Genomic DNA, 25,558 nt, shown 5'->3' with positions numbered 1-25,558 from the left:
CATTGAAATTTCAACATAATACACATACATTTCTTTGAGTTCCAAAGACCTTCTGTAAATTTTGACCTGCCAATCTTCATTATTTAGTGTCTTGCAGAAGTCTATGCACTGGCTATGAAAAAAATTGCCAACTCACTTTCCCTTAGTAATGGACCTTTAAATTGACCAAATACTAACATGTCGGTCATCTACCTTGAGTCTGTGGTAAAAACGCTATAGCATCATATGACTCATGTCAATAGATGACACATGAAGCAGTAGCTGCTTGCTCTCTGTGTAATGTCGCATTGTGACTGTACTCTTTCAGCATCAACTTTTAAAATTCTACTATATAAAGGATTAGAAGAATTATGATTGTAAAGTTATAATTATGTTACTGATAATATGTAGCATTATTATTATCATTCTTACATTCTTTATGAAAATCTATTGATATGAATACAACTGTATACATAGTATGCGAAAGCGTTCAGATTAAGGTCAAATGTTTTGGGTCTGTAACTTAATGAAAATGGTCATGCAATAAACATTAACAAAATCGCATACACACAATTATCCTTGATAAATTTTATGTATATTGTCATGTACATTTGAAGCTATAATTTTGGTGTGTTTTAGCATAATTTTTTGTCGCCGTTTACATATTAATTAGTTATTGTACGATTTTTGTTGATTATGGAGTATAATCTACTGTCGCGTGGCAAATTATTGTTCCTAATCAACAGGCAATTGAATCGCATGAGATGACAACAGCAGTCATACATAGTAATGCAAATCAGCCACTTAAAAAAAAAACAGCTTCTGCAAATTCAGCATTTAGATGTACTCTAAATTAAAAATAAAGGCTTTGATTTTAATTCAATGATCAATCTAAACGGAATCCACTAAACCGTTGTTCACGAACATTGGCTCATCCATTGATAGAACGAACAATACAATTTACTGCATTCGTTACCTATTTGTATTTTACTATATATATGTCTTTACACTGCACATAGTTTTAAACTTTACAAAAGACTCATATCATACATTATATAACCACAATACTGTGCCGTGGATAAACATCTTACATTAGAACATGATTAACGCCCTTTCTAAATAATAAAATTAGCTAAAAAGTATCTTAACATAGCTCAAGAAACACCCTGGCAGTAACAAAAGTTATCATAAGAACTCTGTGACATCTTCAGAGTTATCACCTGAACTCTGTAACATTTGAAAAATCGGGCATAAAATTGTTAGACAGTGGTTTATGTTTGCAACTTTGCACTGAAAGTAGGCTATTGCGTGTGGTGAGGATGAAGAACGTGAATGAGTAGATTAATATGTATGAATAAGCAAAGTTTAACGATTTCGATATTTTACTCAAAATGTCTTGATTTCAAAGAAGTGGCGCTGATTATTAGACTAAACAGTTTTTCCAGTCGCATAGCACAAAACATTAGGCAACCTTGATCATCAAACTTTAGTTTTACACCCCATTCTCTCTTTTTAAAGATAAATAATTACCATTTTGTCGACCCATTCCTTGTTTTGTCATACAGATATCAGAAGAACTCTGTAACGTTTTCCGGAACTCCATAACAGTTATCAGAAGAAAACATGACAGGTTATCAGAAGAACTCCATCCTTCATGTAACACTTTCTCCCCCGTGATGTTATCATACCAAATATCTTGAAAGCTTAGCACATTATTTCATCATATTATAGATATAATTAGCCCACCATCATCAGATGGTAGGCTATTCAAATCACTCTGCGTCCGTGGTCCGTCGTCCGTCCGTCCGTCTGTCATTCCGTCCGTCCTTCCGTTAACAATTTCTATTTATCGCATCTCCTCAGAAAGTACCAGGGGGATTTTGACCAAACTTTGTCAGAATGATGTATTGGTACCCTAGTTGTGTCCCCCTGAAATTCAGACTGGTTCAACAATTTTTTAGTAAGTTATGGCCCTTTGTTTATTTCTATAATTTACATAGATTTATATAGGGAAAAACTTTGAAAATCTTCTTGCCCAAAACCACAGAGCCTAGGGCTTTGATATTGGGTATGAAGCATCATCTCGTGGTCCTCTACCAAGATGATTCAAACTATTTCCCTGGGGTCTAATATGGCGCCGCCCCAGGGGTCACATGGTTTATATAGACTTGTATAGGGAAAAACTTTGAAAAACCTCTTGTCCAAAACTACAGGGCCTTGGGCTTTGATATTTTGTATGTGACATCATATAGTGGTCTTCTACTAAGATTATTCAAATTATCCTCCTAGGGTCAAATATGGCCCAGCCCCGGCGGTCACATGGTTTTCATAGACTTACATAGGGAAAAACTTTGAAAATCTTCTTGTCCAAACCACAAAGCCTAGGACTTGGATATTTGTAATGTAGCATCGTCTAGTGGTTCTCTACCAAGTTTGTTAAAATTATCCCCCTTTGGTCAAATATGGCCCCACCCTGGGGGTCACATGGTTCATATAGACTTATATAGGGAAAAGCTTTTAAAAACTTCTTGTCAATAACCTACAACATTCAGATTTGGACCACATGTATGGTTTTGAGTGGCAAGATGAACCTTGACATGAGTTGACCGTGATTTTGACCTAGTGACCTACTTTCACACTTCTGTAGCTACAACCTTCAAATTTGGACCACATGCATACCGTAGATACCCGTGTATAATGCGCACCCGTGTATAATGCGCACCCCCGATCTTAGTCCAAAATCCTGGGGGGGGGGGGGGGAAAAAATTTTGGTCAATTTTGAGGTGGATGGAAAACGAAACTAAGAGTTTACATCGACACCGGTAATAAATTATATCTCCACGGCGGAGAGCAGCATCGGTCTCACGGTACTATCGATTTTTGTTTTCTCGAAAATAAAACCAGTAAATTATTGTTATATTTGTTGTTTTACCTTTTTTAATTCACTATTTTGAATAAATAAATAGCAGCTGATTCAATATTTCGGAATGGTATCTTTCAAAATGACATGAGCTTCTCAATTTAAACTGATAACAAAAGGTGTGATAGTCTTTTTGTCACGATCATAAAGCCAGTAATTACCGGCAATCAACGAGTCACCTCGTGTCAATTATGTTGTTCACAGTTTGATCTCGGTTAAAGATAATTCTCGATCTTTAATTAGTAACATAATTTTTGTGATTTATAAACATTTCTTTCGTCAAAATACTTTTAAATTTATATGAAATTAATTTTGTTTGAAAGAAAAATAAACAATTCGATCTTTTACGGAACGTAACGGCAATCTTAGATTTTAGCGGAGACAGTAAGCGCGGGGAGTAGTTTCCCTTTACCAAAATGGCGAACATCGGTAACAAACTTGTTTTGAAGTTGGAAAATTGTCTATACCTGTGTATTATGCGCACCCACGATTCGGGGGTGGTCCCGGGGGTCAAAAAACTGCGCATTATACATGGGTATCTACGGTAGTTTTGTGCACTGAAATAAACTTTGACCTTGACATTGACCTAGTGACCTACTTTCACATTTTTGAAGGTACAGGCTTCAAATTTGGACCACATGCATAATTTTGTGTTCCGAAATGAAATTTGACCTTGATTTTGACCCAGTGACCTACTTTCACATTTCTCAAGCTACAGCCTTCAGATTTGGACCACATGCATGGTTTTGTATACTGAAACAAACTTTGACCTTTACATTGACCTAGTGACCTACTTTCACATTTTTGAAGGTACAGGCTTCAAATTTGGATCACATGCATAGTTTTGTATTCCGAAATAAAATTTGACCTTAATTTTGTCCTAGTGACCTACTTTGACATTTCTCAAGCTACAGCCTTCAAATTTGGACTACTTACATAGTTTTGTGTACCGAAATGAACTTTGACCTTAAGATTGACCTAGTGACATACGTACACATTTCTGTAGCTACAGGCTTCAAATTTAGACCACATGAATAGGATTGTGTACCGAAACAAACTTTGACCTTGACATTGACCTGGTGACCTCCTTTCACATTTTTGAAGGTACAGGCTTCAAATTTGGACCTCATGCATAGATTTGTGTTCTGAAGTGAAATTTGACCTTGATTTTGACCTAGTGACCTACTTTCACATTTCTCAAGCTACAGCCTTCAAATTTGGACCACTTGCATAGTTTTGTGTACCGAAATAAACTGTGACCTTAAGATTGACCTAGTGACCTACTTTCAGATTTCTCAAACTACAGTCTTCAAACTTGATGCACATGCATAGTTTTGTGTACAAAGAACTTTGTCCTTGAAATTGATCTAGTGACCTACTTTCACATTTCTCAAGCTACAGCTTTTGAATTTAGACCACATGCACAGTGTTGTGTACGGAAATGAAATTTGACCTTGAGCTAGTCAGTAATTCTTGAAATTTGGAACACATAAGAATGGCACATTGGTGGGCGCCAAGATCACTCTGTGATCTCTTGTGTTTATATACAACTGTGATAAGTTGTAACCTGTAGATAAAAACTGCCTACCAATAAAGACCACTTTTTGGCACTCACAGTGGTGATTCCTATTGACAGCATTCGAAGAATAAGGAGAGCTATCCTACTCACCACAGCATCGGCGTCACACCTTGGTTAAACTTTTCATACCAGCCCACATTTTGACAACCTTTTGACATATAGCTTTGAAACTTTCAACATTTGTGTACCATTATTGTTTCCAGTTTTAGGCAAGATTACATAACTCCATCGAGGATTTTGTTTGAATTATGGCCCTCTTTAAATTACAAATCTTGGTCAAATTTTTTGTACCAGTTCATATTTTGTGTAAACTGTTCGACATATATGGCTTTGAAACTTTTATCACTTGTTTATTGTAACCCCCGCACAACAAAGTTTTAAGGAGGCTATATGGTTTCAGGTTGTCTGTCTGTCTGTCCGTCTGTCTGTAGACACAATCTTGTTCCTAATCCCCTTGACACAATTTATTGAAACTTCACACAAGTGATCAGTACCAACCCTAGTTGTGCATGGGGCATGTTAGGTTCTTTCAGAAAAAAAATTGTAGAGTTATGAGACTTTGTTTTTTGTTACTATACTATATACATAGAGTCTGTATATGCAATCTTGTGCGCGCCTAATCTCCTGAACCTATGCACAAAATTGAATGAAACTTCACACAAGTGATCAGTAGTAACCCTAGTTGTGCATGGTACATGTTAGGCTGTTTCAGAAAAAAATTCTGCAGAGTTATAGGACTCTGTTTTTTTAATACCCCCGGCATCTACTGATGCAGGAGGCATATAGTGATTGTCCTGTCCGTCCGTACAAGATTAACCAAATGGGACTGTTTCGTCTAGCATCAATACCCCTTACTAGAATGACTTGATACTAATGCAGATGTAACCTGTGACCATTCCTCATCTTCAGACATCACCTGACCTCAGTTTGACCTTGAACTTGACCTCGTTTTTGACTTGGGTTGCTTTGTATCAACAAGGATGCCACTGGGGGCATCAAGCGTTTATTGAACGCAGCTTCTTGTTTGTTCATGTACTGTGTACATACAGTCTGCGTATGCAGTCTTGTGCGCACCAACTCTCCTCTTCCCCATGACACAATTTAATGAAACTTCACACAAGTGATCAGTATCAACCCTAGTTGTGCATGGTGCATGTTACGTTGTTTTAGATAAATATTATGCAGAGTTATGGGACTTTGTGTTTTGTTACTATGCTATATGCATAGAGTCTGCATATGCAATCTTGTGCGCGCCTAATCTCCGGAACCATTGCACACAATTTAATGAAACTTCACACAAGTGATCAGTACCAATCTTACTCTTGCATGGTATATGTTAGGTTCTTTCAGAAAAATATTCTGCAGAGTTATGGGACTTTGTTTTTGTTACTGTCCTATATACATAAAGTCTATATATCTACATAAAGTGTATATACATATAGTCCGCATAATTATGCAATCTTGTGTGTGTCAAATTACAATGTACTGTGTCAGTGCATGCGGGGGTGGGGATACATTCATCACCTTCAGTGATAGCTCTAGTTATAACAGTCTCTATCTGTAGGCAAGAGTACACATAACTCTGTCAAGTATTTTGGGAGAATTATGGCCCTTTTTGGACCTGGGGATTGTTTCAGTTTTCGTACAAGTCCCATGTTTTGTCAGAACTATTTGACATGTGGCTTTGAATCTTTGAACACTTGTTCATGGTCATGATCTCCATCTGTAGTCAAGGGTATGTAATTATGTCAAAGCTGTTTGGCTGAATTTTGGCATTTTTTGGACTTGGAAATCAGTTAAGTTTTTCTTACCAGCAATTTTCCTCCACAGGCAATGCTTTAGTGCTTCTGCAAGGTCACTACAATATCATTACACTTTGCCATATAGTGCAAGACTTATCCAGTTTCACAAATGTAGGTAAATTGTTTGTCTTATCTATTTTGAAAATCTCTGGTAATATTTTGACCCCATACATACAGTAATTCTTCGAATAGTAGAGCGCGCTGTGAACAGACAGCTCTTGATTTACCTTGAATAAGAGAAACCCATGGATTACTGAAAGTTGTTGTTTGCCCTGTAATAAGAAATGTAAAAGAACTTTTCTGAAAGTTGTTTCTAAGCTTTAAAGCCTCATAATGCCTTTGTTCTTTGTTTAAAATGTGGCTGCCACATTTTCCCTTATGAATATAAAATACATTAATTTCTTGTTAAATCCTATTTCTGATAATTACTTTCTTTAACATTTATCAAAGGTTTGAATATTACTGAATATCCTGGAATATTTTATTGAATCTGTTGTGTTCTATTACCTCCCTTTATGGCTCTTAACTATAACAGTTCATGTACAATATTAGAAGTAGTGCTTTTCTCACCATGTAAGTACATATAACATCTATATGGAATGCAGATTCATCTGTTTTTATGATAAGAATTTAAAGCATTATGGACCTTTAGTTAGTGTCATTTTACATTCAAATGTTTGTTTCCCTCCTTTGGCACAAATTATGGTTTTGTTTTGCTACATTTCACCGATTGATTGCTTACACCATATTGCACACTTGTGGATGTTTTATCACTTACATTGAAAACTAATTTGCTTCAGCAGGTGAGATAGATTTGTTTGCTTTCTTTGTCAGGATGCCATTTTGCATTAACAAAATAATGCTCATCTGCAGATGTTTCACAGGTTTATTACAAGTGAAACCAAAGAAATCATGCAAGTTTGTTATCTAGTCCAATCATTACAGTTTTAGAGTCAATTATTGCATTTTTAGAGCCAATTGTTACATTTTTATATCCAGTCATTGCATTTTCAGAGCCAGTAGTAAAATGTGATATTCTATAGTCATAAACAACAGACAGCTTAAATTGGTACCTGGGGTCTATATTGATGCTATTTCTGTACCATTTAGGGTTTTGATGTTAGAGACGGTAGCTTCTTTGAATGATAGGAGGCAATGTTGCATTGTTGCTTTTGTTTCTATCTCAATATTCTAGCCCTGCAAAATATGCTGAGTCAATAGGTAGAGGACATGACATACAATCAAGAGGTTGCGTGTACAAATTTGGGAGAGGAGTACATTCATCATGGATGGATGGAAGGCAATCTATGTCTGAAGTCAAATATCCTCTATGTTTGATTCATGTGGGGAAGTTGTTTGCTGTTTGGAGAGAATATGTTAACAATGATAGATATTGTAGGAACACTGGTTAGGTCAGCTGAAGGTTGAATGCTGGATACTGTTGGTGCTGAACCAAACAAAACAGATAAATCTTTTTATTCTGTCTGAAAATATATTGATATCTTTTATATAATATCTTTGGATAACAAAGAATAATATTAATTATAACATACTCAGTTATAAACTCGATTAAGTTACAATGAAACCTTACAGATCAATATTTTTGCGTATTGACGTTCAGATTTCATATGGGGACGTCAGTTTCATGCGTGTTTTCAGGTTTAAAAATACTTTAACAACAATGTATTTAATTTTACTCAGGCTAAAGAACACATTTATATCATTTCTGTAATAATTGTAAGTGTAGTATGTGTATGTAATAAAACAAATTAGATTTGCATTGAGAAATATGCATCTGTTCTTATGTTAAATATTGAGCTCTTAAAGTCGCTGTTTTCACTGCAGAAGTTGTGCATATTTCTCGATACAAATGTAATAATCTATAATAATTATATAATAATTACGTTTCATTAAAGTTAACTTCAGAACATCTGGAAAGAGCTAGAACTGACTGGGAATCTTTGGAAATGATATAATATTGTATGGCAAGCTTGACAATAAAAATATTATAACATTATCCAGTCTTATCTTCAAAAAGAACAGACATACAGATCTGATTTATTCCTATAAATTTAATCAGCAGGAGAAACCCAGACAAAGTTGGAACACTCTTCAGCTTGATTTTATATAAATTACACAGTAAAAAAACAAGAGAAATGCTGGCATTATAGTGCTTTGAGTGAGAAATTATATGTAACAAGAAAATAGAACCCGAAATGTTTAGTTGTGGTTCGATGTTGAATTATAGTGTTGTCACTGATCTACCCACTTAGATATTGCATTAAAATGACAAAGCTTCGGGGAATATAAATATTTTTCTAATTAAAATGACAGAACAAAACATGTGAAATATATTATACTATATAAGAGAGTTTAGCAATTTTTGAAACTGTTGAACTTTCACAATGTGTTGAAATAATTTTCCTTAAATATGGACATGTTATGTCCATGATACTGACTAATAATGTACAAGTGACTGATGTATTAGTGAAAAGATGGAAGTTAAAATGAAATGGAAACCATTGAATTCCTACTGCTGGACATGAAAAAACTGAGAATAGTGCAAGTTTAATCGGAAAACTATGACATGTGCAGTTTCTTGAAGTTGTTGATCCCTAAAAGCAGGAGACACTCTTCAATAAACTTAGGTAAGATCTTTTTATATTATTGCAGCATAATACATTTAAAATATTATATCATTAACTGCACAAGCCACCTAATATTAATCACAGACACTTGGGGTCAGGAACCCCCACCCACCCCACTGTCCTCTGCCCCTCCCATAGGTTAGCGATTATTTTGTAGCATTTTAACCCTTAGCCTGCTGGCGGCAGATGATTCTGCCTTTGCGACCAGTGCAGACCAAGATCAGCCTGATAAATGGTACTGCTCAAATTGGAAGATGGACAAGTCCATTATAGAAATTTAGCATGGTAAGAGTTAACACATATTGCTCCTAAAATAAGAAGACTTGCAACTGTAAAACTGACACTGGGAACACTTGCTTGCGCTGGAGCCCCCGCCTTATATCGTGCGTGTCATTAACCGGGTACCAAAATTAATACACTTACAACCAGGGCTCCGGAAATTTTGATAACTCAATTGGTCCGAAACGAAAATCCTGATATTGGCACTACCCCACCCACCGCATTCTCAATATTACACATTTTGTAAAACGTGATAGAGTAAAGAAATAAGCATGTCATTCATTAAATATGAGTTACCAGTCACCGCGAGTTACCATACAATGAAGACAGTTAATCAGTGTTATGAGTGATCGTTACTTTGTTTAAATTTCGATGTTTTTTCGAGAAAATACTTGCAAGGATAAAATTGCCGAGGCACGTAACTAGTCTAAAAGCAAACGCACGTGACTTCGGTACCGTATACACGGCAGATACTTTGTGATGTTTCCTCATTCTTTGACGGAATTCTATAAAATACAGTGCGTCAAAGTGAATTACACGACATATATTCTCTGCTAAACAGCCTCAGTATTTTAAGAATACTCTGCCGCGGACCGAATGTGTCCGTTATGTGAACGCTGAGATTGAATTTCCCGCATGTATCAAAAGATCACGCGGGTTGGCCACGGATATTTCATTTCACTTAGGTTGTACTTTAGTAAGCAACTACATTTTATAAAGTTATATGTTCTCTTCTGATGTAAACAAAATTTCATTTTGAAACGTTTTTTAAAAGACCGATTTGATAAACAGCGCCACCCCGGTTTTCTTTATCATTCGTGTTTGCCAGTCCATTTTTTTCTTTTTCTTTTTCTTTTTTGTACGGTCGGGTTGCAAAGACGATTTTCTGCACTTGTTTCAACTGGAGCCCCCAAAAATGAATCATGTAATTTTTTCTAATCAAGTAATTATAGAAATTATTTTTATCGGTTTTCCGTGTGATGTCTCATTAAATCAAAGACATATAATGTACAATTATAGCTCGTTGATTAAATGCAGTGACCATTTGTTTTTTACCCGTGATCAAACATAGCCTTTTGAAATAAGCCATCCGTAGGATTCTAAATAAATGAAGTGGATCCCCGTTGAAATGATTTGGATCCAGTCAGTAACAATTGGAAACCAGTCAAAAATGTTTAATACATTGCAGTCGGCTGTCTGCAAACATTAAAGGATGTGCCGCATGAGCACTGATTGCGTCACGTGCTAATTACAGACCGATTATCAAAGTGACAATCAGACCGATTGATACGTTTATTGATTATCTGAAGGCGCGACCAACAATTTCCTGCTTGACAGGTTGTCGTGTATTGAGATATCAGACCGAAATTTATACTTTTCTCCATTTTTACGGGACCGATTTTTTTCGTTTTTTCACTTCACGAATCGGTCTGAAAAGTCAAAAATCGGTCCAAAACCGACAAACCGGCAAATTTCCGAAGTCCTGCTTACAACTATATTTATACTGGATCATCACATCCTATGATAATAGTACAATTTTGGTACCCGATTTCGATATGCACAGTACAAAGCAGGAATCAATTTGCAGGGAAGTGTTCCATAAAATTGAATTTGATGGATTTATAATAGTTTTTGATTTCTTGTCGGAATCCCAATGTCACCCAGTCGAAATTGACGGTTTATTACCAAGGTAATTCATGGTTTACCATGGTAGTTCATGGTCATGGGGCAATGGTTTACCATGGCTGTGGCAAGGTCAACAACCATGGTCGGCCGTGGTGATTATTGACTATCAAAAACTGTATAATATGAATTTGAAAGGGACGTGAAAATACATGACAATTGCAGTCTATATCTATTTTTGCAAGTCAGTCATTTATTTGTCATAAAATTGCTAAGATGACAACACTATGAGAGTTTACCTTTGAATCTGTCTATAAATGTAGGAAATTTATTCTATAACTAGGAAAACCTTAGGAGCCAAAAAGCAGTCAGGCATCTTTGGTGCATTGTAAAACTTGATAAGTGTGAAAATTACTAACAACATGACCATTGTAGTCCATGGACAACCGTGGTTGAAAAAAGTTGATCATGGTAGACCATGGTCAAACTGTTGATCGTCTTTTATCTCACCATGGTCGACCATGGTCCTGACCATGTTTTCACCATGGTATTTTATGGTTGACCATGTTAAAACTTGGTCAACCATCAAAAACTGGTGACCATGGTCAACCATGGTCATCATTTCGTCTGGGCAGTTGTCAGGACTAGTGTCATTTGATAGAATGGTAACAGACACATCGATTGATACAGGCATTCATAGGTAGGTGTTAATTTAAAAGTTTAATTGGCTATTGTTTCCTAGTGACCATTATACTGTTGCAAGTCATCTTATTTTAGGAGCATTGATGGTGAAAACTGCTTTTTTAAAACACGAAGAAATTGTCAAAAACGGGTTTTATAATCGTCACCTATGTGCAGTACGTTTTAAAATGCTACAAAATATTTGCTAACCTTTGGCAAGGACGGAGGACAGTGGGGTGGGGGAGAAGTCCTGACCCCAAGTGTCTGTGATATTAATCATGGTGTATGATCCTGTCCAGTCAAGCCTGAAGTTTTTGAAATTTAACAGATCTAAATTAGTGTGTTGTTTTCAGAGTGATAGGTAAGAATATGTGTTCAAGCAAGTTTTTATGCCCCCAAAGGGAGGGATATAAGTTTTCAACTGTCCGTCCGTTCCTTAGTTCATTCGTCACAACGTTAACTTTTTGCATGAAGGCACTTTACTTGTGAACCACTGCACCCAGGACTTTCAAACTTCACATGCTGATAGTACTTATTGAGTACACTACCCTTACTGACTTTGGGGTCACCAGGTCAAAGGTCAAGGTCACCAGGTCAAAGGTCAAGGTGCTGCGGGGGGGGGGGGCATTTGTCACCATTAGTGACAGCTCTTTTTTCTTTCTAAGTTATTCCACAGAACTTTTCAATGATTTATTCAGTTAGCATACTTGAGAAATATGTACCCATTCTTCAGCAGAATAATATTGCACTCCTAAAGTCACTGTTTATTTCCACTGCAGGAGTCCTGAAAATCTAACATTAGTCTACCAGAGTATACCTGATCAGTTTAAAATGGGGTCAGCAAATGACAACAAATAATACCAAGTGATTTTGAAAACTTAATTGTTTGAAAAAGAATGATGTCATTTATGATACATGCCCCATGAAAATGCTTCACAGAATGATAAAGTCCTGACAATATACATAATTATAATAACATTGTATGTCACTTTCATGAAAATAATTACCAACCATATTATGTAACCTTATAAATTATAAAGAATTATTTCAGCATAATTCAAAGGTTACACAGATATGTGCCTTATGCTACATGTGTGTTATTCTGTAGAATGAATAGGATGCCATCCTACCTCAGCAAATGACAAATTTAGGTGCTTGTCAACATTGATCATAAACCCGAAATATATGAAACTGAAACAGATACACTGCAACCATACTTAACTTAATTAAAGAAATGAATGCTTTCAACACTTGTTTACCATCACCATGGCCAGTTATAGGCAAGAGTACGTAACTCCATCAGGGATTTTGGCTGAACTATGGCCCCTTTCGACTTAGAAATCTTGGTTAAGTTTTTCGTACCAGTTCATATTTAGACAAAGTCTTTTGAGATAAAGCTTTGAATCTTTCAACACTTGTTTACCATCACCAGGTCCAGTTATACGCAAGAGCACATAACTCCATCAAGGATTTTGGCTGAATTATGGCCCTTTTTGACTTAGAAATCTGGGTTAATATTTCGTACCAGTTCATATTTTGACAAAGTCTTTTGAGATAGCTTAAGCTTTGAAACTTTCAACACCTGTTTACCATCACCATGTTCAGTTAAAGGCAAGAGTACATAACTCCATCAAAGATTTTGGCTGAATTATGGCCCCTTTTGACTTAGAAATCTTGGTTAAGTTTTTCGTACCAGTTCATATTTTTTGTAAAGTGTTTGACATATGGCTTTTAAACTTTTATCACTTGTTTAGTATAATAGTCTCTATCTGTAGGAAAGAGAACATAACTCTGTAATCTATTTTGGCTGAATTATGGCCCTTTTTGGACTTTGAAATTGGTTCTGTTTTCATACAAGTCTATGTTTTGTCAAAACTATTTGACATATGGCTTTTAAACTTTGAACACTTGTTTATCATTATGATTTCCATCTGTAGGCAAGAGTACATAACTATTTTGGCTGAAGTATGGCCCTTTTTGGACTTTGAAATTGGCTCATATATTGCCATTTAGTGCAAGACTTATCGAAATCAAAGTAATACAGGAACATTGTTTGTCTAATCTATTTATTTCTTTTGTCTGAATATCCGTGAAAATATTTTGACCCCATTCTTCAATCAATTCTTCGAATAGTCGAGCGCGCTGTCATCAGACAGCTCTTGTTTAAACTAAATTCGGCAAATATTGGAAAGTACGGTGCCCCTAAAGTGACATGTTACACACTTTTTTCCACTTAGGTAATGTGAGACTTTTTAAACAAATAACATTTATGTTATTTATGTTATTTCGTTAAAACAAAATGATTTCGTTTAAACGAAATCATTTCTTTTAAACGAAATAGTTATTTCGTAAAAACGAAATGATTTTGTTTAAACGAAATAATTATTTCGTTAAAACGAAATGATTTCGTTTAAACGAAATACAGTCGAATACCGTTACCTCGATATTCAAGGGACTGTAAAAATTGCATCGACGTATCCGAAGTTTGATGAAACGATATCGACTACCTGGGACAACTTTGTACTTGTGTCGGACGTCTATGTTGTAATTATATCCAATGTTTTTTTCAGAGGGCTTGAAAGGGGAAAGAAATAATATAAAACGTAAATACGATTTTAATTTTATTTACAAATAAAACATCTAATTAAATACACACATACAACGTTTTATTTTTCAAAATATACATTTAAACGTTAGCATTTTTATTCCTTCCCTAAACAAGTCTGAATGCAGTGGTAACGTTCCTAGTAGAGTAGTCATTTTGACTGTTTTAGAATAACGAAACTTTGCCAGTTAATTAAATGGCAGATTTTACTCCGTCAAACAGAAACTATTTCATCCAAATTAGTTGTTATCTTTGAAAACAGCTTTGTGTTTTATAACACTAATTATTGGGAATTAAATGCAAACTTCCTGACATTTAAATTGGATTAAAGATTAAATAACAAACAAGGCATACATACAAACTAACTTGAATATGATTAATTAATGGATATGTTTTCATCTGCCTAGTTTAAAATGTATTTTGCTATAAGCATTGTAATATGTTTAATGCAATAAAATGATATTGTATAGTATTGTAATACATTGCCGGACGACAATAGGTTGATTTTCACACCTTACAAATAACATGGATATTTTTGACAAACTGTGATATCGACGAATCCAGGTGTAAAAACAGTACAGGTAAGTTGACGGGACTGAAAAATCCCATCAAGCTAAACAAAATATCGAGCTAATCATATCGAGGTAATGATAAATAATTACATTAAGATAAATAGGAAAAAATCGGGACCGACTGAAACACATCGTGCTAACCGGAGTATCGAGCTAACCATTATCGAGGTAACGATATTCAACTGTAGTTATTTCGTTAAAACGAAATTATTTCGTTTAAACTTATTTCGTTAAAACGAAATAGTTATTTCGTTAAACGAAATGATTTCGTTTAAACGAAATAGTTATTTCGTTTAAAAAAAGTCTCACATTACTTAAATAGAAAAAAAGTGTGTAACATGTCACTTTAGGGGCACCGTAGGAAAGACCGTGCGCATTGACTTTCATTGGATTGTCATAATTTTGTAAGTCTTGTGTATCAAATTGTATAATGCATTTTATGTTTGAGTAATTTTATGTGGGCCATTTTCCTTCAGTACATTATGCTGGATGCTGTTTTGGTCAAAATTGTTGGGCAGCTTTGACTACTGGTACACTTTTGACAAAGCCATGACACAGTGTCAGATTTTTGGCACTAAGGTTGATATACCTAATATGATGAAACTTTGTAGAAAATATTGACCATGTTCTTCTTTCCAATATTTTAAATGATATTATCTAATATCTAATATCAAAATACAGAACATTGTTGCAAGATAGATACAGTGGAAAGTAGACTGCTCGGACATCATTTGCTCAAGCGCCAGGGCTGACTTGGGTAATTTTTCCTGTTGTTTTCCTTATGTTTTCTGTGTTAGGATTTCTTGAAACCTTGGATATCTCAAGCATTTTACTTATCCCCTTGCAACTTCTAGTGATGAGGGTTTTTTTTGCAGTAGAATGGAGACACATAATGTTTACAGCTCAGTTGAAACTGGATTCCATTCCAATTGGAAACAGTGATACCTAACAGTTCATCAATACGTAAATTGTAGCACTGATTGAAATAGAAGCATGTGTTATCCAATATACATTTGTACCACTTTTATTTCATTCCATGTTGAATTAAATAGCATTGTGTTATATTGTAATGTTATTGAGCAGTTGATAATTATACCCCTGCAAACGAAGTTTGGGGGGTAAATTTCGTTTGTGGGGGGGTGGTATATAGGACCGAGCTTGTCTGTCGGTCATTGGTTTTCATGATTTCTGGACAGTAACTTATGAAAGGCTTGACGGATTTGAATAATATTTGGTACACAGGTGTAACATCATAAAATACAGGTCATGTTCAACTTTGGCGACAAACCACAAATTTTTTTTATGTAGTTATGGCCCCTTTCCAACTTAAACTTTTCCATACTTCTGTGACAAGGCCGTATTGTGGGGGTATTATTCGTCACACCTGTGACTGTTCTAGTTATTTGATGAAATGATCCAGATGTTGCATTCTCTTGCATGTAAAGTTTATCTTTATGAAAATTCAGATGTCTCTCCAAAAGGCATTTAATCTTTAATCTACAATAAAAAGATTTCTTTCCTTCTTTTCATATTATTCTGAATATATGAATACTGTTATGCTTTTATATAAGAGGATATAAAATATGTTAATATTACTTTGTTTGGATTTTGATACAATTTAGCTGCAGGTGCCATGCATTAACTGGATATATCCTTAATTTGTGGAAACATTATATAATATTTAAACCTGTTGGGGCTTTCAATACCTGAATCACTTTAGCAATCCCTATGGTCCTTGTAATTTTTTTTAATTGCTCAAAATGCTGGATAACTCAGCATTTTAATCATATCCTGCTAAATTTTATAATGAACTTGTCCATCTTTCAATTTGGACAGTAGCATTAAATGTTAAATGGGTGCTAACCAAAAAGATACTGCCTGAATAGCGAAAATTCAGACTTTGATCAGATTGCACAGACGTGCAGGCTGATCATGATCTACACTGGTCGCAAAGGCAGAATCAATCGAGTCCAGCATGATAAGGGTTAGTCACCTCCTTAATTTTCGGGTGGTTTGTGTTTTACTGATGGTAAATTGAAATATGTGCAGCACATTAATAAGATTCAGTCCGAAAGCTTTTGTATCGGAGATACAGGTTTTGAACGATAAACTACAATGGCATATTGATATATAGGAACAAAATTGCTTCGTATGCAACTCACAGAGCAAGTGACTTTCATTCAGTTGAAACAATGCTAATCAATTCAAGGGATTTTCTGAAATGTTAATATTATCATGATGCAGAAAACTTCACAAAAATGCGAGATCAACCTTTAGCCTGCTGGCGGCAAGTGATTTTGCCACTGCGATCAGTGCAGACCAATGTGCAGGCCGATCATGGTCTGCACTGTTCGCTATTCAGTAAATTTTCAGTGAAAACCCCTTTGAATAATAAGTGATGCTGCCCAAACTGAATGATGGACCAGTCCATTTTAGAAATTTAGCAGGGTAAGGGTTAATACTAAGCAACTTTCACTTGAAAGCACTCCGTTTTTTTTATGCCCCCGAAGGGAGGCATATAGTTTTTGAACCGTCTGTCGGTCTGTCCGCAATTTTCGTGTCCGGTCCATATCTTTGTCATCGATGGATGGATTTTCAAATAACTTGGCATGAATGTGTACCACAGTAAGACGACGTGCAGTGCGCAAGACCCAGGTCCGTAGCTCAAAGGTCAAGGTCACACTTAGACGTTAAAGGATAGTGCATTGATGGGCGTGTCCGGTCCATATCTTTGTCATCGATGGATGGATTTTCAAATAACTTGGCATGAATGTGTACCACAGTAAGACGACGTGCAGTGCGCAAGACCCAGGTCCGTAGCTCAAAGGTCAAGGTCACACTTAGACGTTAAAGGATAGTGCATTGATGGGCGTGTCCGGTCCATATCTTTGTCATCGATGGATGGATTTTCAAATAACTTGGCATGAATGTGTACCACAGTAAGATGACGTGCAGTGCGCAAGACCCAGGTCCGTAGCTCAAAGGTCAAGGTCACACTTAGACGTTAAAGGATAGTGCATTGATGGGCGTGTCCAGTCCATATCTTTGTCATCGATGGATGGATTTTCAAATAACTTGGCATGAATGTGTACCACAATAAAACGATGTGTCACACGCAAGACCCAGGTCCATAGCTCAAAGGTCAAGGTCACACTTAGACGTTAAAGATCATTTTTCATGATAGTGCATTGATGGGCATGTCCGGTCCATATCTTTGTCATTCATGCATGGATTTTAAAATAACTATGCATGAATGTGTGACACAGTAAGACGATGTGTCGCGCGCAAGACCCAGGTCCGTAGGTCAAAGGTCCTAAACTCTAACATCGGCCATAACTATTCATTCAAAGTGCCATCGGGGGCATGTGTCATCCTACGGAGACAGCTCTTGTTTCAGTTGTTATTTCTCTGGATCCCAGTTGCTAGTATAACAAGGAATGGAAATAATACTGCATGAATGAATTTGATAATCATGTATATTCTTTAATTCCATGTTGCCATTGCTACAACAATTCTTGTCGAACCATAGACTTGTGTGAACTTTAGTCCATAGTGCGTCATCAAGCTCTATTATTTCATCAACATTTAAATTGTGTAGTTTAGCCATAGTCTAGTGAACTTCAGTTTGCTTCTGTTGGGATAAGCAGGCATGTAGCATACTTGAAAGTCGTCTTGTACTTTTTAAATACATTGCAAAACCCATGTCAGTTCTACAATTTTCATTAGCATGCAGAGAAAAGGTGGGGATTTGGAACACACTGTAGTAGATGTGTTTATGGCATCTCTTCAGAGCAGTAACTGCTCCATAAGAGCAGTAAAGGTACATTTAAGGAGCAAGTATATCTCTCAGTAAGGGAAGAAAGCCAGGTTAAAGGCATCTCTTAGGAGCAAATTCTCTCAAGAGCAGAAAGCTATGCTTATGGCACCTTTGAGCAAGTACCCAGTAACTCTTCACAATGGCATATAACTATATAAGGCATCTCTGAAGAGCAAATATCTCTCCACAAAGGTTTGAAGTTGTTTTATGGCACCTCTGAGGAGAAAATATCTCTCCACAAAGGTTTAGAGCTGTTTTATGGTACCACTGATGAACATATACCTGTCCACAAATATTTAGAGCTGTTTTATGGCACCTCTGGGGAGGAAATATCTCTCCACAAAGGTTTAAAGCTGTTTTATGGCACCTCTGGGGAGCAAATATCTCTCTTCAAAGGTTTAAAGCTATTTTATCGCACCTCTGAGGAGCAAATATCTCTCCACAAAGGCTAAAAGCTGCTTTATGGCACCTCTGAGGAGCAAATATCTCTCCACAAAGGCTAAAAGCTGTTTTGCAAATACCTGCCTGTAAGAGCAAATCCTTACTTTTTCAGTTTGACCAGTTTCTAAGCAAATTATCATAATCATACTTAATACTGGAGCATAAGAAAGTGACCCATTTAAATGAATTTCAAGTATGTTGCCTGTCCGAGTCAGCTCAGCAGCGACTACCATTCATGAGGTCATGGGATCAATCCTAAGTACTCTGTGAGGAAACTTCAGTAAACACCTGTGCTCATTCCTTCTCTGTCTCACATATATCCTAGAGGAAAATAAGAAACCCGGGAATAATGGTAGGTTCTTTTGACCAGTATTACATAACTGAGATAATACTGAAATATAATGTTAATCCTATATCAACAATTACATAAACAATTAGCATGTGTACAAAGTCAGCAAAAAAATGTTATCCATTTGAGGACATTGCAAAATGAAGAAAATTGGCAAAAAAAAAAAAATTTCAGTGGGAAAACAAGACACCTCTTGCATTGGCAAATTGAAATTGAACCAACAGATTGCACGGGGAAAACATTCTGAGGGACAAATAGCACGAGCCTTCTGATCCAGTTAAAGGCAGACAAGTAGATTGATTGCCGCATGCATTAGTTGATTAAAAGAGCTTATCTCAACATTACCTAATCATTAATAGAAATTGATCAGTATATGTCAGTGTCAAATTCAGACTTTTATGCCCAGAAAATGTTGTGGCAGTTATATCATTTGTTGTGAAAAATATATCAATTTTTATTTTTATGGCTTGCTTTGAAAAGGAACATAATATGGTAAAAGGTTTACCTGAAAGTTCAAAACACTTCAGGTGGGCAATATAGAGCCACCAAGCTCCTCTTGCTTGAAAGTCATTAATAAATCTAATGGTTTTTGTCTTTGTCACTGCCATTTCCAGTCTTTAAGAAGGATTAAGCTTTGAATAAGGTTGTATCATTCTTTACTTGTACATGCAGATTAGCGCGTTATTGAAGACAGAAAAAGAAAATGTCATCAGATTATTACACAAGGTCAGCGGATTTAGTTCCACAGCTAGCAGAAAGTACACAAGACCTTAATAAAGGAATATGGGAAGCAGCTGCAATATTAGCTTGGTTTTTACATCAAATTAGAAAAGGACATTTTAATCAAATTGGAGCTATGATGTGTTGGTTGACTGTTTTTTTCTTGTGTCTATGCTTTGGTGTTTGCACCCTGCTTGAGTCACAGCTACATGGGAAGATCTGGAAGAAATGTCATTAGGAGTTTTAAAAACCATAGATTTTGTCCAGTTTTTAGCTCACCTGTCACATAGTGACAGGGTGAGCTTTTGTGATCGCCCTTCGTCCGTCCGTCCGTCGTCTGTCCGTCCACAATTTCTTGTGAACAAGATAGAGACAACATTTTGCGAGCAATTTTGATCAAACTTGTACAAAACTTGTATTGGCATGATATCTCAATTCCTTTCAAAAACTGGCCAGATCCCATCATGGGTTCTAGAGTAATTGTCCCTTAAAGGGCCAGAATTTGCTATTTTTGTGCGTCAACAATTTCTTGTCTGCACGATAGTGGTTTCATTTATGATTTTATTTTAACCAAACTTGCAGACAACTTGTATCATCATAAGATCTCGGTTCCTTTCTTCAACCGGCAGGATCCCATTATGGGTTCCAGAGTTAAGGCCCCTGAAGGGCCAAAATTAGCTATTTTGACCTTGTCTGCACAATAGCAGCTTCATTTATGATTTGATTTTTACTAAACTTGCACACCACTTGTATCATCGTGGGATCTTGGTTCCTTTCTTGAACTGGCCAGATTCCTTTATGGGTTCCAGAGTTATGGCCCCTGAAAGGGCCAGAATTAGCTATTTTGACCTTGTCTGCACAATAGCAGCTTCATTTATTATTTGAATTTAACCAAACTTGCACAAAACTTGTGTCAAATGAATGTCTTGGTTCCTTTCTTGAACTGGCCAGATTCCATCATGTGTTCCAGAGTTATGGCCCCTGAAAGGGCCAAAATTAGCTATTTTGACCTTGTCTGCATAATAGCAGCGTCATTTATGATTTGAATTTAATTAAACTTACAGAAAACTTGTACCACCATAAGATCTCAGTTCCTTTCTTGAACCAACCAGATCCCATTATGTGTTCCAGAGTTATGGCCCCTAAAAGGACCAAAATTAGCTTTTTAGCTCACCTGTCACATAGTGACAAGGTGAGCTTTTGTGATCACCTGTCGTCCTTCGTCAGTCCATCCGTGCGTCAACAATTTCTTGTCTGCACGATAATGGTTTCATTTATGATTTTATTTTAACCAAACTTGCACACAACTTGTATCACCATAAGATCTCGGTTCCTTTCTTCAACTGGCCAGATCCCATTATGGGTTCCAGAGTTATGGCCCCGGAAAGGGCCAAAATTAGCTATTTTGACCTTGTCTGCACAATAGCAGCTTTATTTATAATTTGATTTTTACCAAACTGGCACACAACTTGTATCACCATAAGATCTTGGTTCCTATCTTGAACTGGCCAGATTCCATTATGGGTTCCTGAGTTATGGCCCTTGAAAGGGCCAGAATTAGCTATTTTGACCTTGTCTGCACAATAGCAGCTTCATTTATGATTTTATTTTAACCAAACTTGCACACAACTTGTATCACCATAAGATCTTGGTTCCTTTCTTCAACTGGCGAGATTCCTTTATGGGTTCCAGAGTTATGGCCCCTGAAAGGGCCAGAATTAGCTATTTTGACCTTGTCTGCACAATAGCAGCTTCATTTATGATTTGAATTTAATCAAACTTGCAGAAAACTTTTGTCACCATAAGATCTTGGTTCTTTTTTTAAACCGGCCAGATCCCTTAATGGGTTCCAGAGTTATGGCCCCTGAAAGGGCAAAAATTAGCTATTTTGACCTTGTCTGCACAATAGCAGCTTCATTTATGATTTGATTTTAACCACACTTGCACACAACTTGTATTACCACAAGATCTTGGTTCCTTTCTTGAACTGGCCAGATTCCTTCATAGGTTCCAGAGTTATGGCCCCTTAAAGGTCCAAAATTGGCTATTTTGGCTTTTGCAGCCATATGGAGACTTCATTTATGGTTTTATTTGATACAAACTTCCAAAATATCTTCAACAACAATAAATCTTGGATTCCATGACAAATCAGATCCAATCGTAGGTTCCAGAGTTATTTTATATCTGATTACCTCCCCTGATTGTAATCAAAATGGATTTATATCAGTAAGTACTTATAGGACTTATTTGAAATTTCATTATTGTCATAAGTTGGACTGAGCCAATCAGGGTAGATAACTATGGACTGATTTTATTTCAAATTACCTCCCTTTATTTCAAATTAAAATGGGTATATCTCCGTAACTAATGAAGATACTGATCTGAAATTTCATTTATGTCAACAGATTTATTTGGCAGATCCTTCTTTTGTTCACTTACAATAGTTTGTTTTTTTAATTACGTCCCTTTGACGTTACTATAAATAGCTTATTTTTAGTAACTTTTTTATTATTGGCCGTAGGGAAAAACCGAGACCACTTTTCTGTGGTACAACATGGATGGTATCCCAATTTTTAGGTGTATTTTGACATATCTGTACCTTGTAAGAATTTTTTTTTCTTTTTGGTTAAATTTCTTCCCTTTGTTGTTCCTGTCCTTTGGACTTAGATATTTTTTCTGAGGACCTTTTTGTCCTCAACTGCAATGATAACAGGTGAGCGATATAGGGCCATCATGGCCCTCTTGTTTGACCTTGTCTGAACCATAGCAGCTTCATTTATGATTTGATTTTAATCAAACTTGCACAAAACTTGTGTCACCATAAGATCTCGGTTCCTTTCTGGAACTGACCAGATCCCGCAACAGGTTCCAGAGTTATGGCCCCTGAAAGGGCCAAAATTAGCTTTTTTGACCTTGTCTGCACAATAGCAGCTTCATTTATGATTTGATTTTAACCAAACTTGCACACAACTTGTATCAAACCAAGATGTTGGTTCCTTTCTTGAAATGGTTAGATTCCTTTATGGGTTCCGGAGTTATGGCCCCTGATAGGGCCAGAATTAGCTATTTTGACCTTGTCTGCACAATAGCAATTTTGATTTGAATTTAATCAAACTTGCACAGAACTTGTGTCACCATAAGGTCTTGGTTATTTTCTTGAATCGGCCAGATCCCTTAATGGGTTCCAGAGTTACGGCCCCTGAAAGGGCCAGAATTAGCTATTTTGACCTTTTCGGCTTAATAGCAGCTTTGTTGTTCCTGTCCTTTGGGCTTCATTAGTTAAAATTTTGCTCGATGTAATCCTTTGGGCATAAAACTACTGGCCTGATTTGAAAATAATTTTATTTGAAGTAACTTTAAGAAAATTTCAACTATATTTTCTCATAATTCTTTTGATTGATCTGGATTATGATTCTTTGATTATCTTGTCCTTATGTGCAATGATAACAGGTGAGCGATATAGGGCCATTTTGGCCCTCTTGTTACAAATTAACAATGCTTGAAGGGCGTTTTGTTGGCATTTTTATTAAACTGGAGCTTGGCCTGGTAGTTGACTGATGTTTCATGTTTCTGTGGTTTTGTGGGCAACTAGAGGGTAGATCCAGAGGTAATGTCACTAGAGTTATAAAAAAAAATACCAAACACCTTTTGAACCTGAGATTTTGTCCAAAGTTAATGTACATTCACAGATGTTCAGGATTAACAACATTCATTAAATCACTAACCGCCTCGGTAGCCTACTGGTAGAGCGTCCGCTTCAAGTGCGGGAGGTTGTGGGTTCAATTCCCGGCCGCGTCATACCAAAGACGTAAAAAATGGTACTAGTAGCTTCCTGGCTTGGCGCTCAGCATTTAGAGGATAGTACTAGGACTGGTCAGCCCGGTGTCAGTATAATGTGACTGGGTGGGATATCATGTTATGTGTCTACGGTGTGATATTCCAGTGAGGCAGCACTATAAAGTTGGGCATTGTGCTCACTGCTACAAGTAGACACCGTCATTCATATGAATGAAAAATTGTTGAGAAAGACGTTAAACCCGAACACACACACACACTCATTAAATCAGTAAATCGACCTATTATATGTCGTTGGTTATGAAAAATATTACAATTTTATTTAATGACTTGTTTTGTAAAGGAACATAATTATGGTAAAAGTTCAAAGCACTTCAGATGGGCAATATAGAGCCATCAAGCTCCACTTGCTTGGAAAGTCATTAATAAATCTAATGGTTTTTGCCTTTGTCACTGTGATATCCGGTCTTAAAAAGACTTAAGCCTTGAATTAGATTCTATTACTCTTTACTTGTACCTGCAAATAGCGCATTATTGAAGACAGAAAAAGAAAATTACAATTTGTAATTGTACATGTAAATATATTGGAGGCTCACAGGGAAGACTGGGCATGCCCAACTGTGTTGCCTCTTGAAATAAAGACGTTATTATTATTATTATGATTATTATTATTTCCCAGTAACATTGGGTACGTACACAAATCATGAGACAACAAAGCTCTTCTCTATTTACATTAATTTTACAGACATCTTTCAAATTTGATGTTAAATGCAGTAGGTAGATGAGATAAATTTTAAGATATATCCATAGATCCATATTCCACTTTTCTCATCACTACAGTAACTTTTTCAAGAATATATAAATACAAAATGTAATGAATAAAACACAGGCCAAATAAGTACAAATTTATCAATCAGAATTATATAGCATACATCTTACTATAAACTTATAATTATGATACAACATTATATAATTGTGCCATGGATGCAGTGACATTAGCTTTGGATCAACCCCTGTATAACCCCTCATAAAATGCCAGAGTTTAAAGCTATTTAGTGTTTCAGGCCAAGAATCTTAAAAGCCTATAGAATCCTGATTAGAAATTCCTTACCAAAAGTTTGACCAATGGCAAAGTCACATTTTGAGGGTGATTTTTTTTAAACCCAGATCTATGGGCTAGCGGTTACTCCCCAGGACTCGGTGATTTATGGTTACAAGTTTTCACCACAGTAAAGTTAACATATTAAATTAATGTCAGCTAAACTGAATAACATTCTTTTGTTGGTGAAAACAAGAATCTCCCAGCATTCAGGTGACTGAATTAATTTGAACTACCACTGGGGACAAAAAGTCATTCTCTTGCCTCAAATTAACTTTATAGAATAACATAAAAAGCAAGTTATCTGGAAAGTATAATCAATACTGGAGAAAGACTAATTTTACTAATCAGGTGTTTTATAATTATTTTTCTGATCCACATTTTTGTTGTTGCTTTGAAAACTAGCTAGAGTGCCATTGTATGTTTTTAGTATTTGCTCAGCTATACAGGTATATAATGAAGAGCTATTGTACTTGCCACCATCTGTTTCCAGACTCCTGATTAAAATTTTGATGCTTTGTTGTTATTCAAATTGTTTGATACAAAATATAAAGAGTGGTACCACATCACCACCTGCATCATGTGACACAGGAACATAACTTTTGTACCAATATTTCAAGAGTTATGCCTCATGTTTAGTTAGACATTA

At 36.1% G+C, this 25,558-nt stretch overlaps 1 protein-coding gene across 4 annotated transcripts in view; it reads left to right on the top strand.

The window, feature by feature from the left end:
* LOC123525078 (receptor-type tyrosine-protein phosphatase mu-like) overlaps positions 1-25,558 on the top strand; it is a 217,894-nt gene that overhangs the window by 60,679 nt on the left and 131,657 nt on the right. The window contains exon 1 of one of the 4 annotated variants that reach the window (XM_045303817.2): positions 8,234-8,928. The exons of the other annotated variants lie outside the window; for them this stretch is intronic. Coding sequence (XP_045159752.2) covers positions 8,868-8,928 — 61 coding nt within the window. The 5' untranslated portion in view covers positions 8,234-8,867. Of the gene's footprint in view, positions 1-8,233; positions 8,929-25,558 lie in introns of those variants that run through there. 4 annotated transcript variants of the gene reach the window in all.

Source organism: Mercenaria mercenaria, chromosome 3, assembly GCF_021730395.1.
Source record: "Mercenaria mercenaria strain notata chromosome 3, MADL_Memer_1, whole genome shotgun sequence".
NCBI lineage: Eukaryota > Metazoa > Mollusca > Bivalvia > Venerida > Veneridae > Mercenaria > Mercenaria mercenaria.
This window is presented reverse-complemented; position numbering and strand designations above follow the sequence as displayed.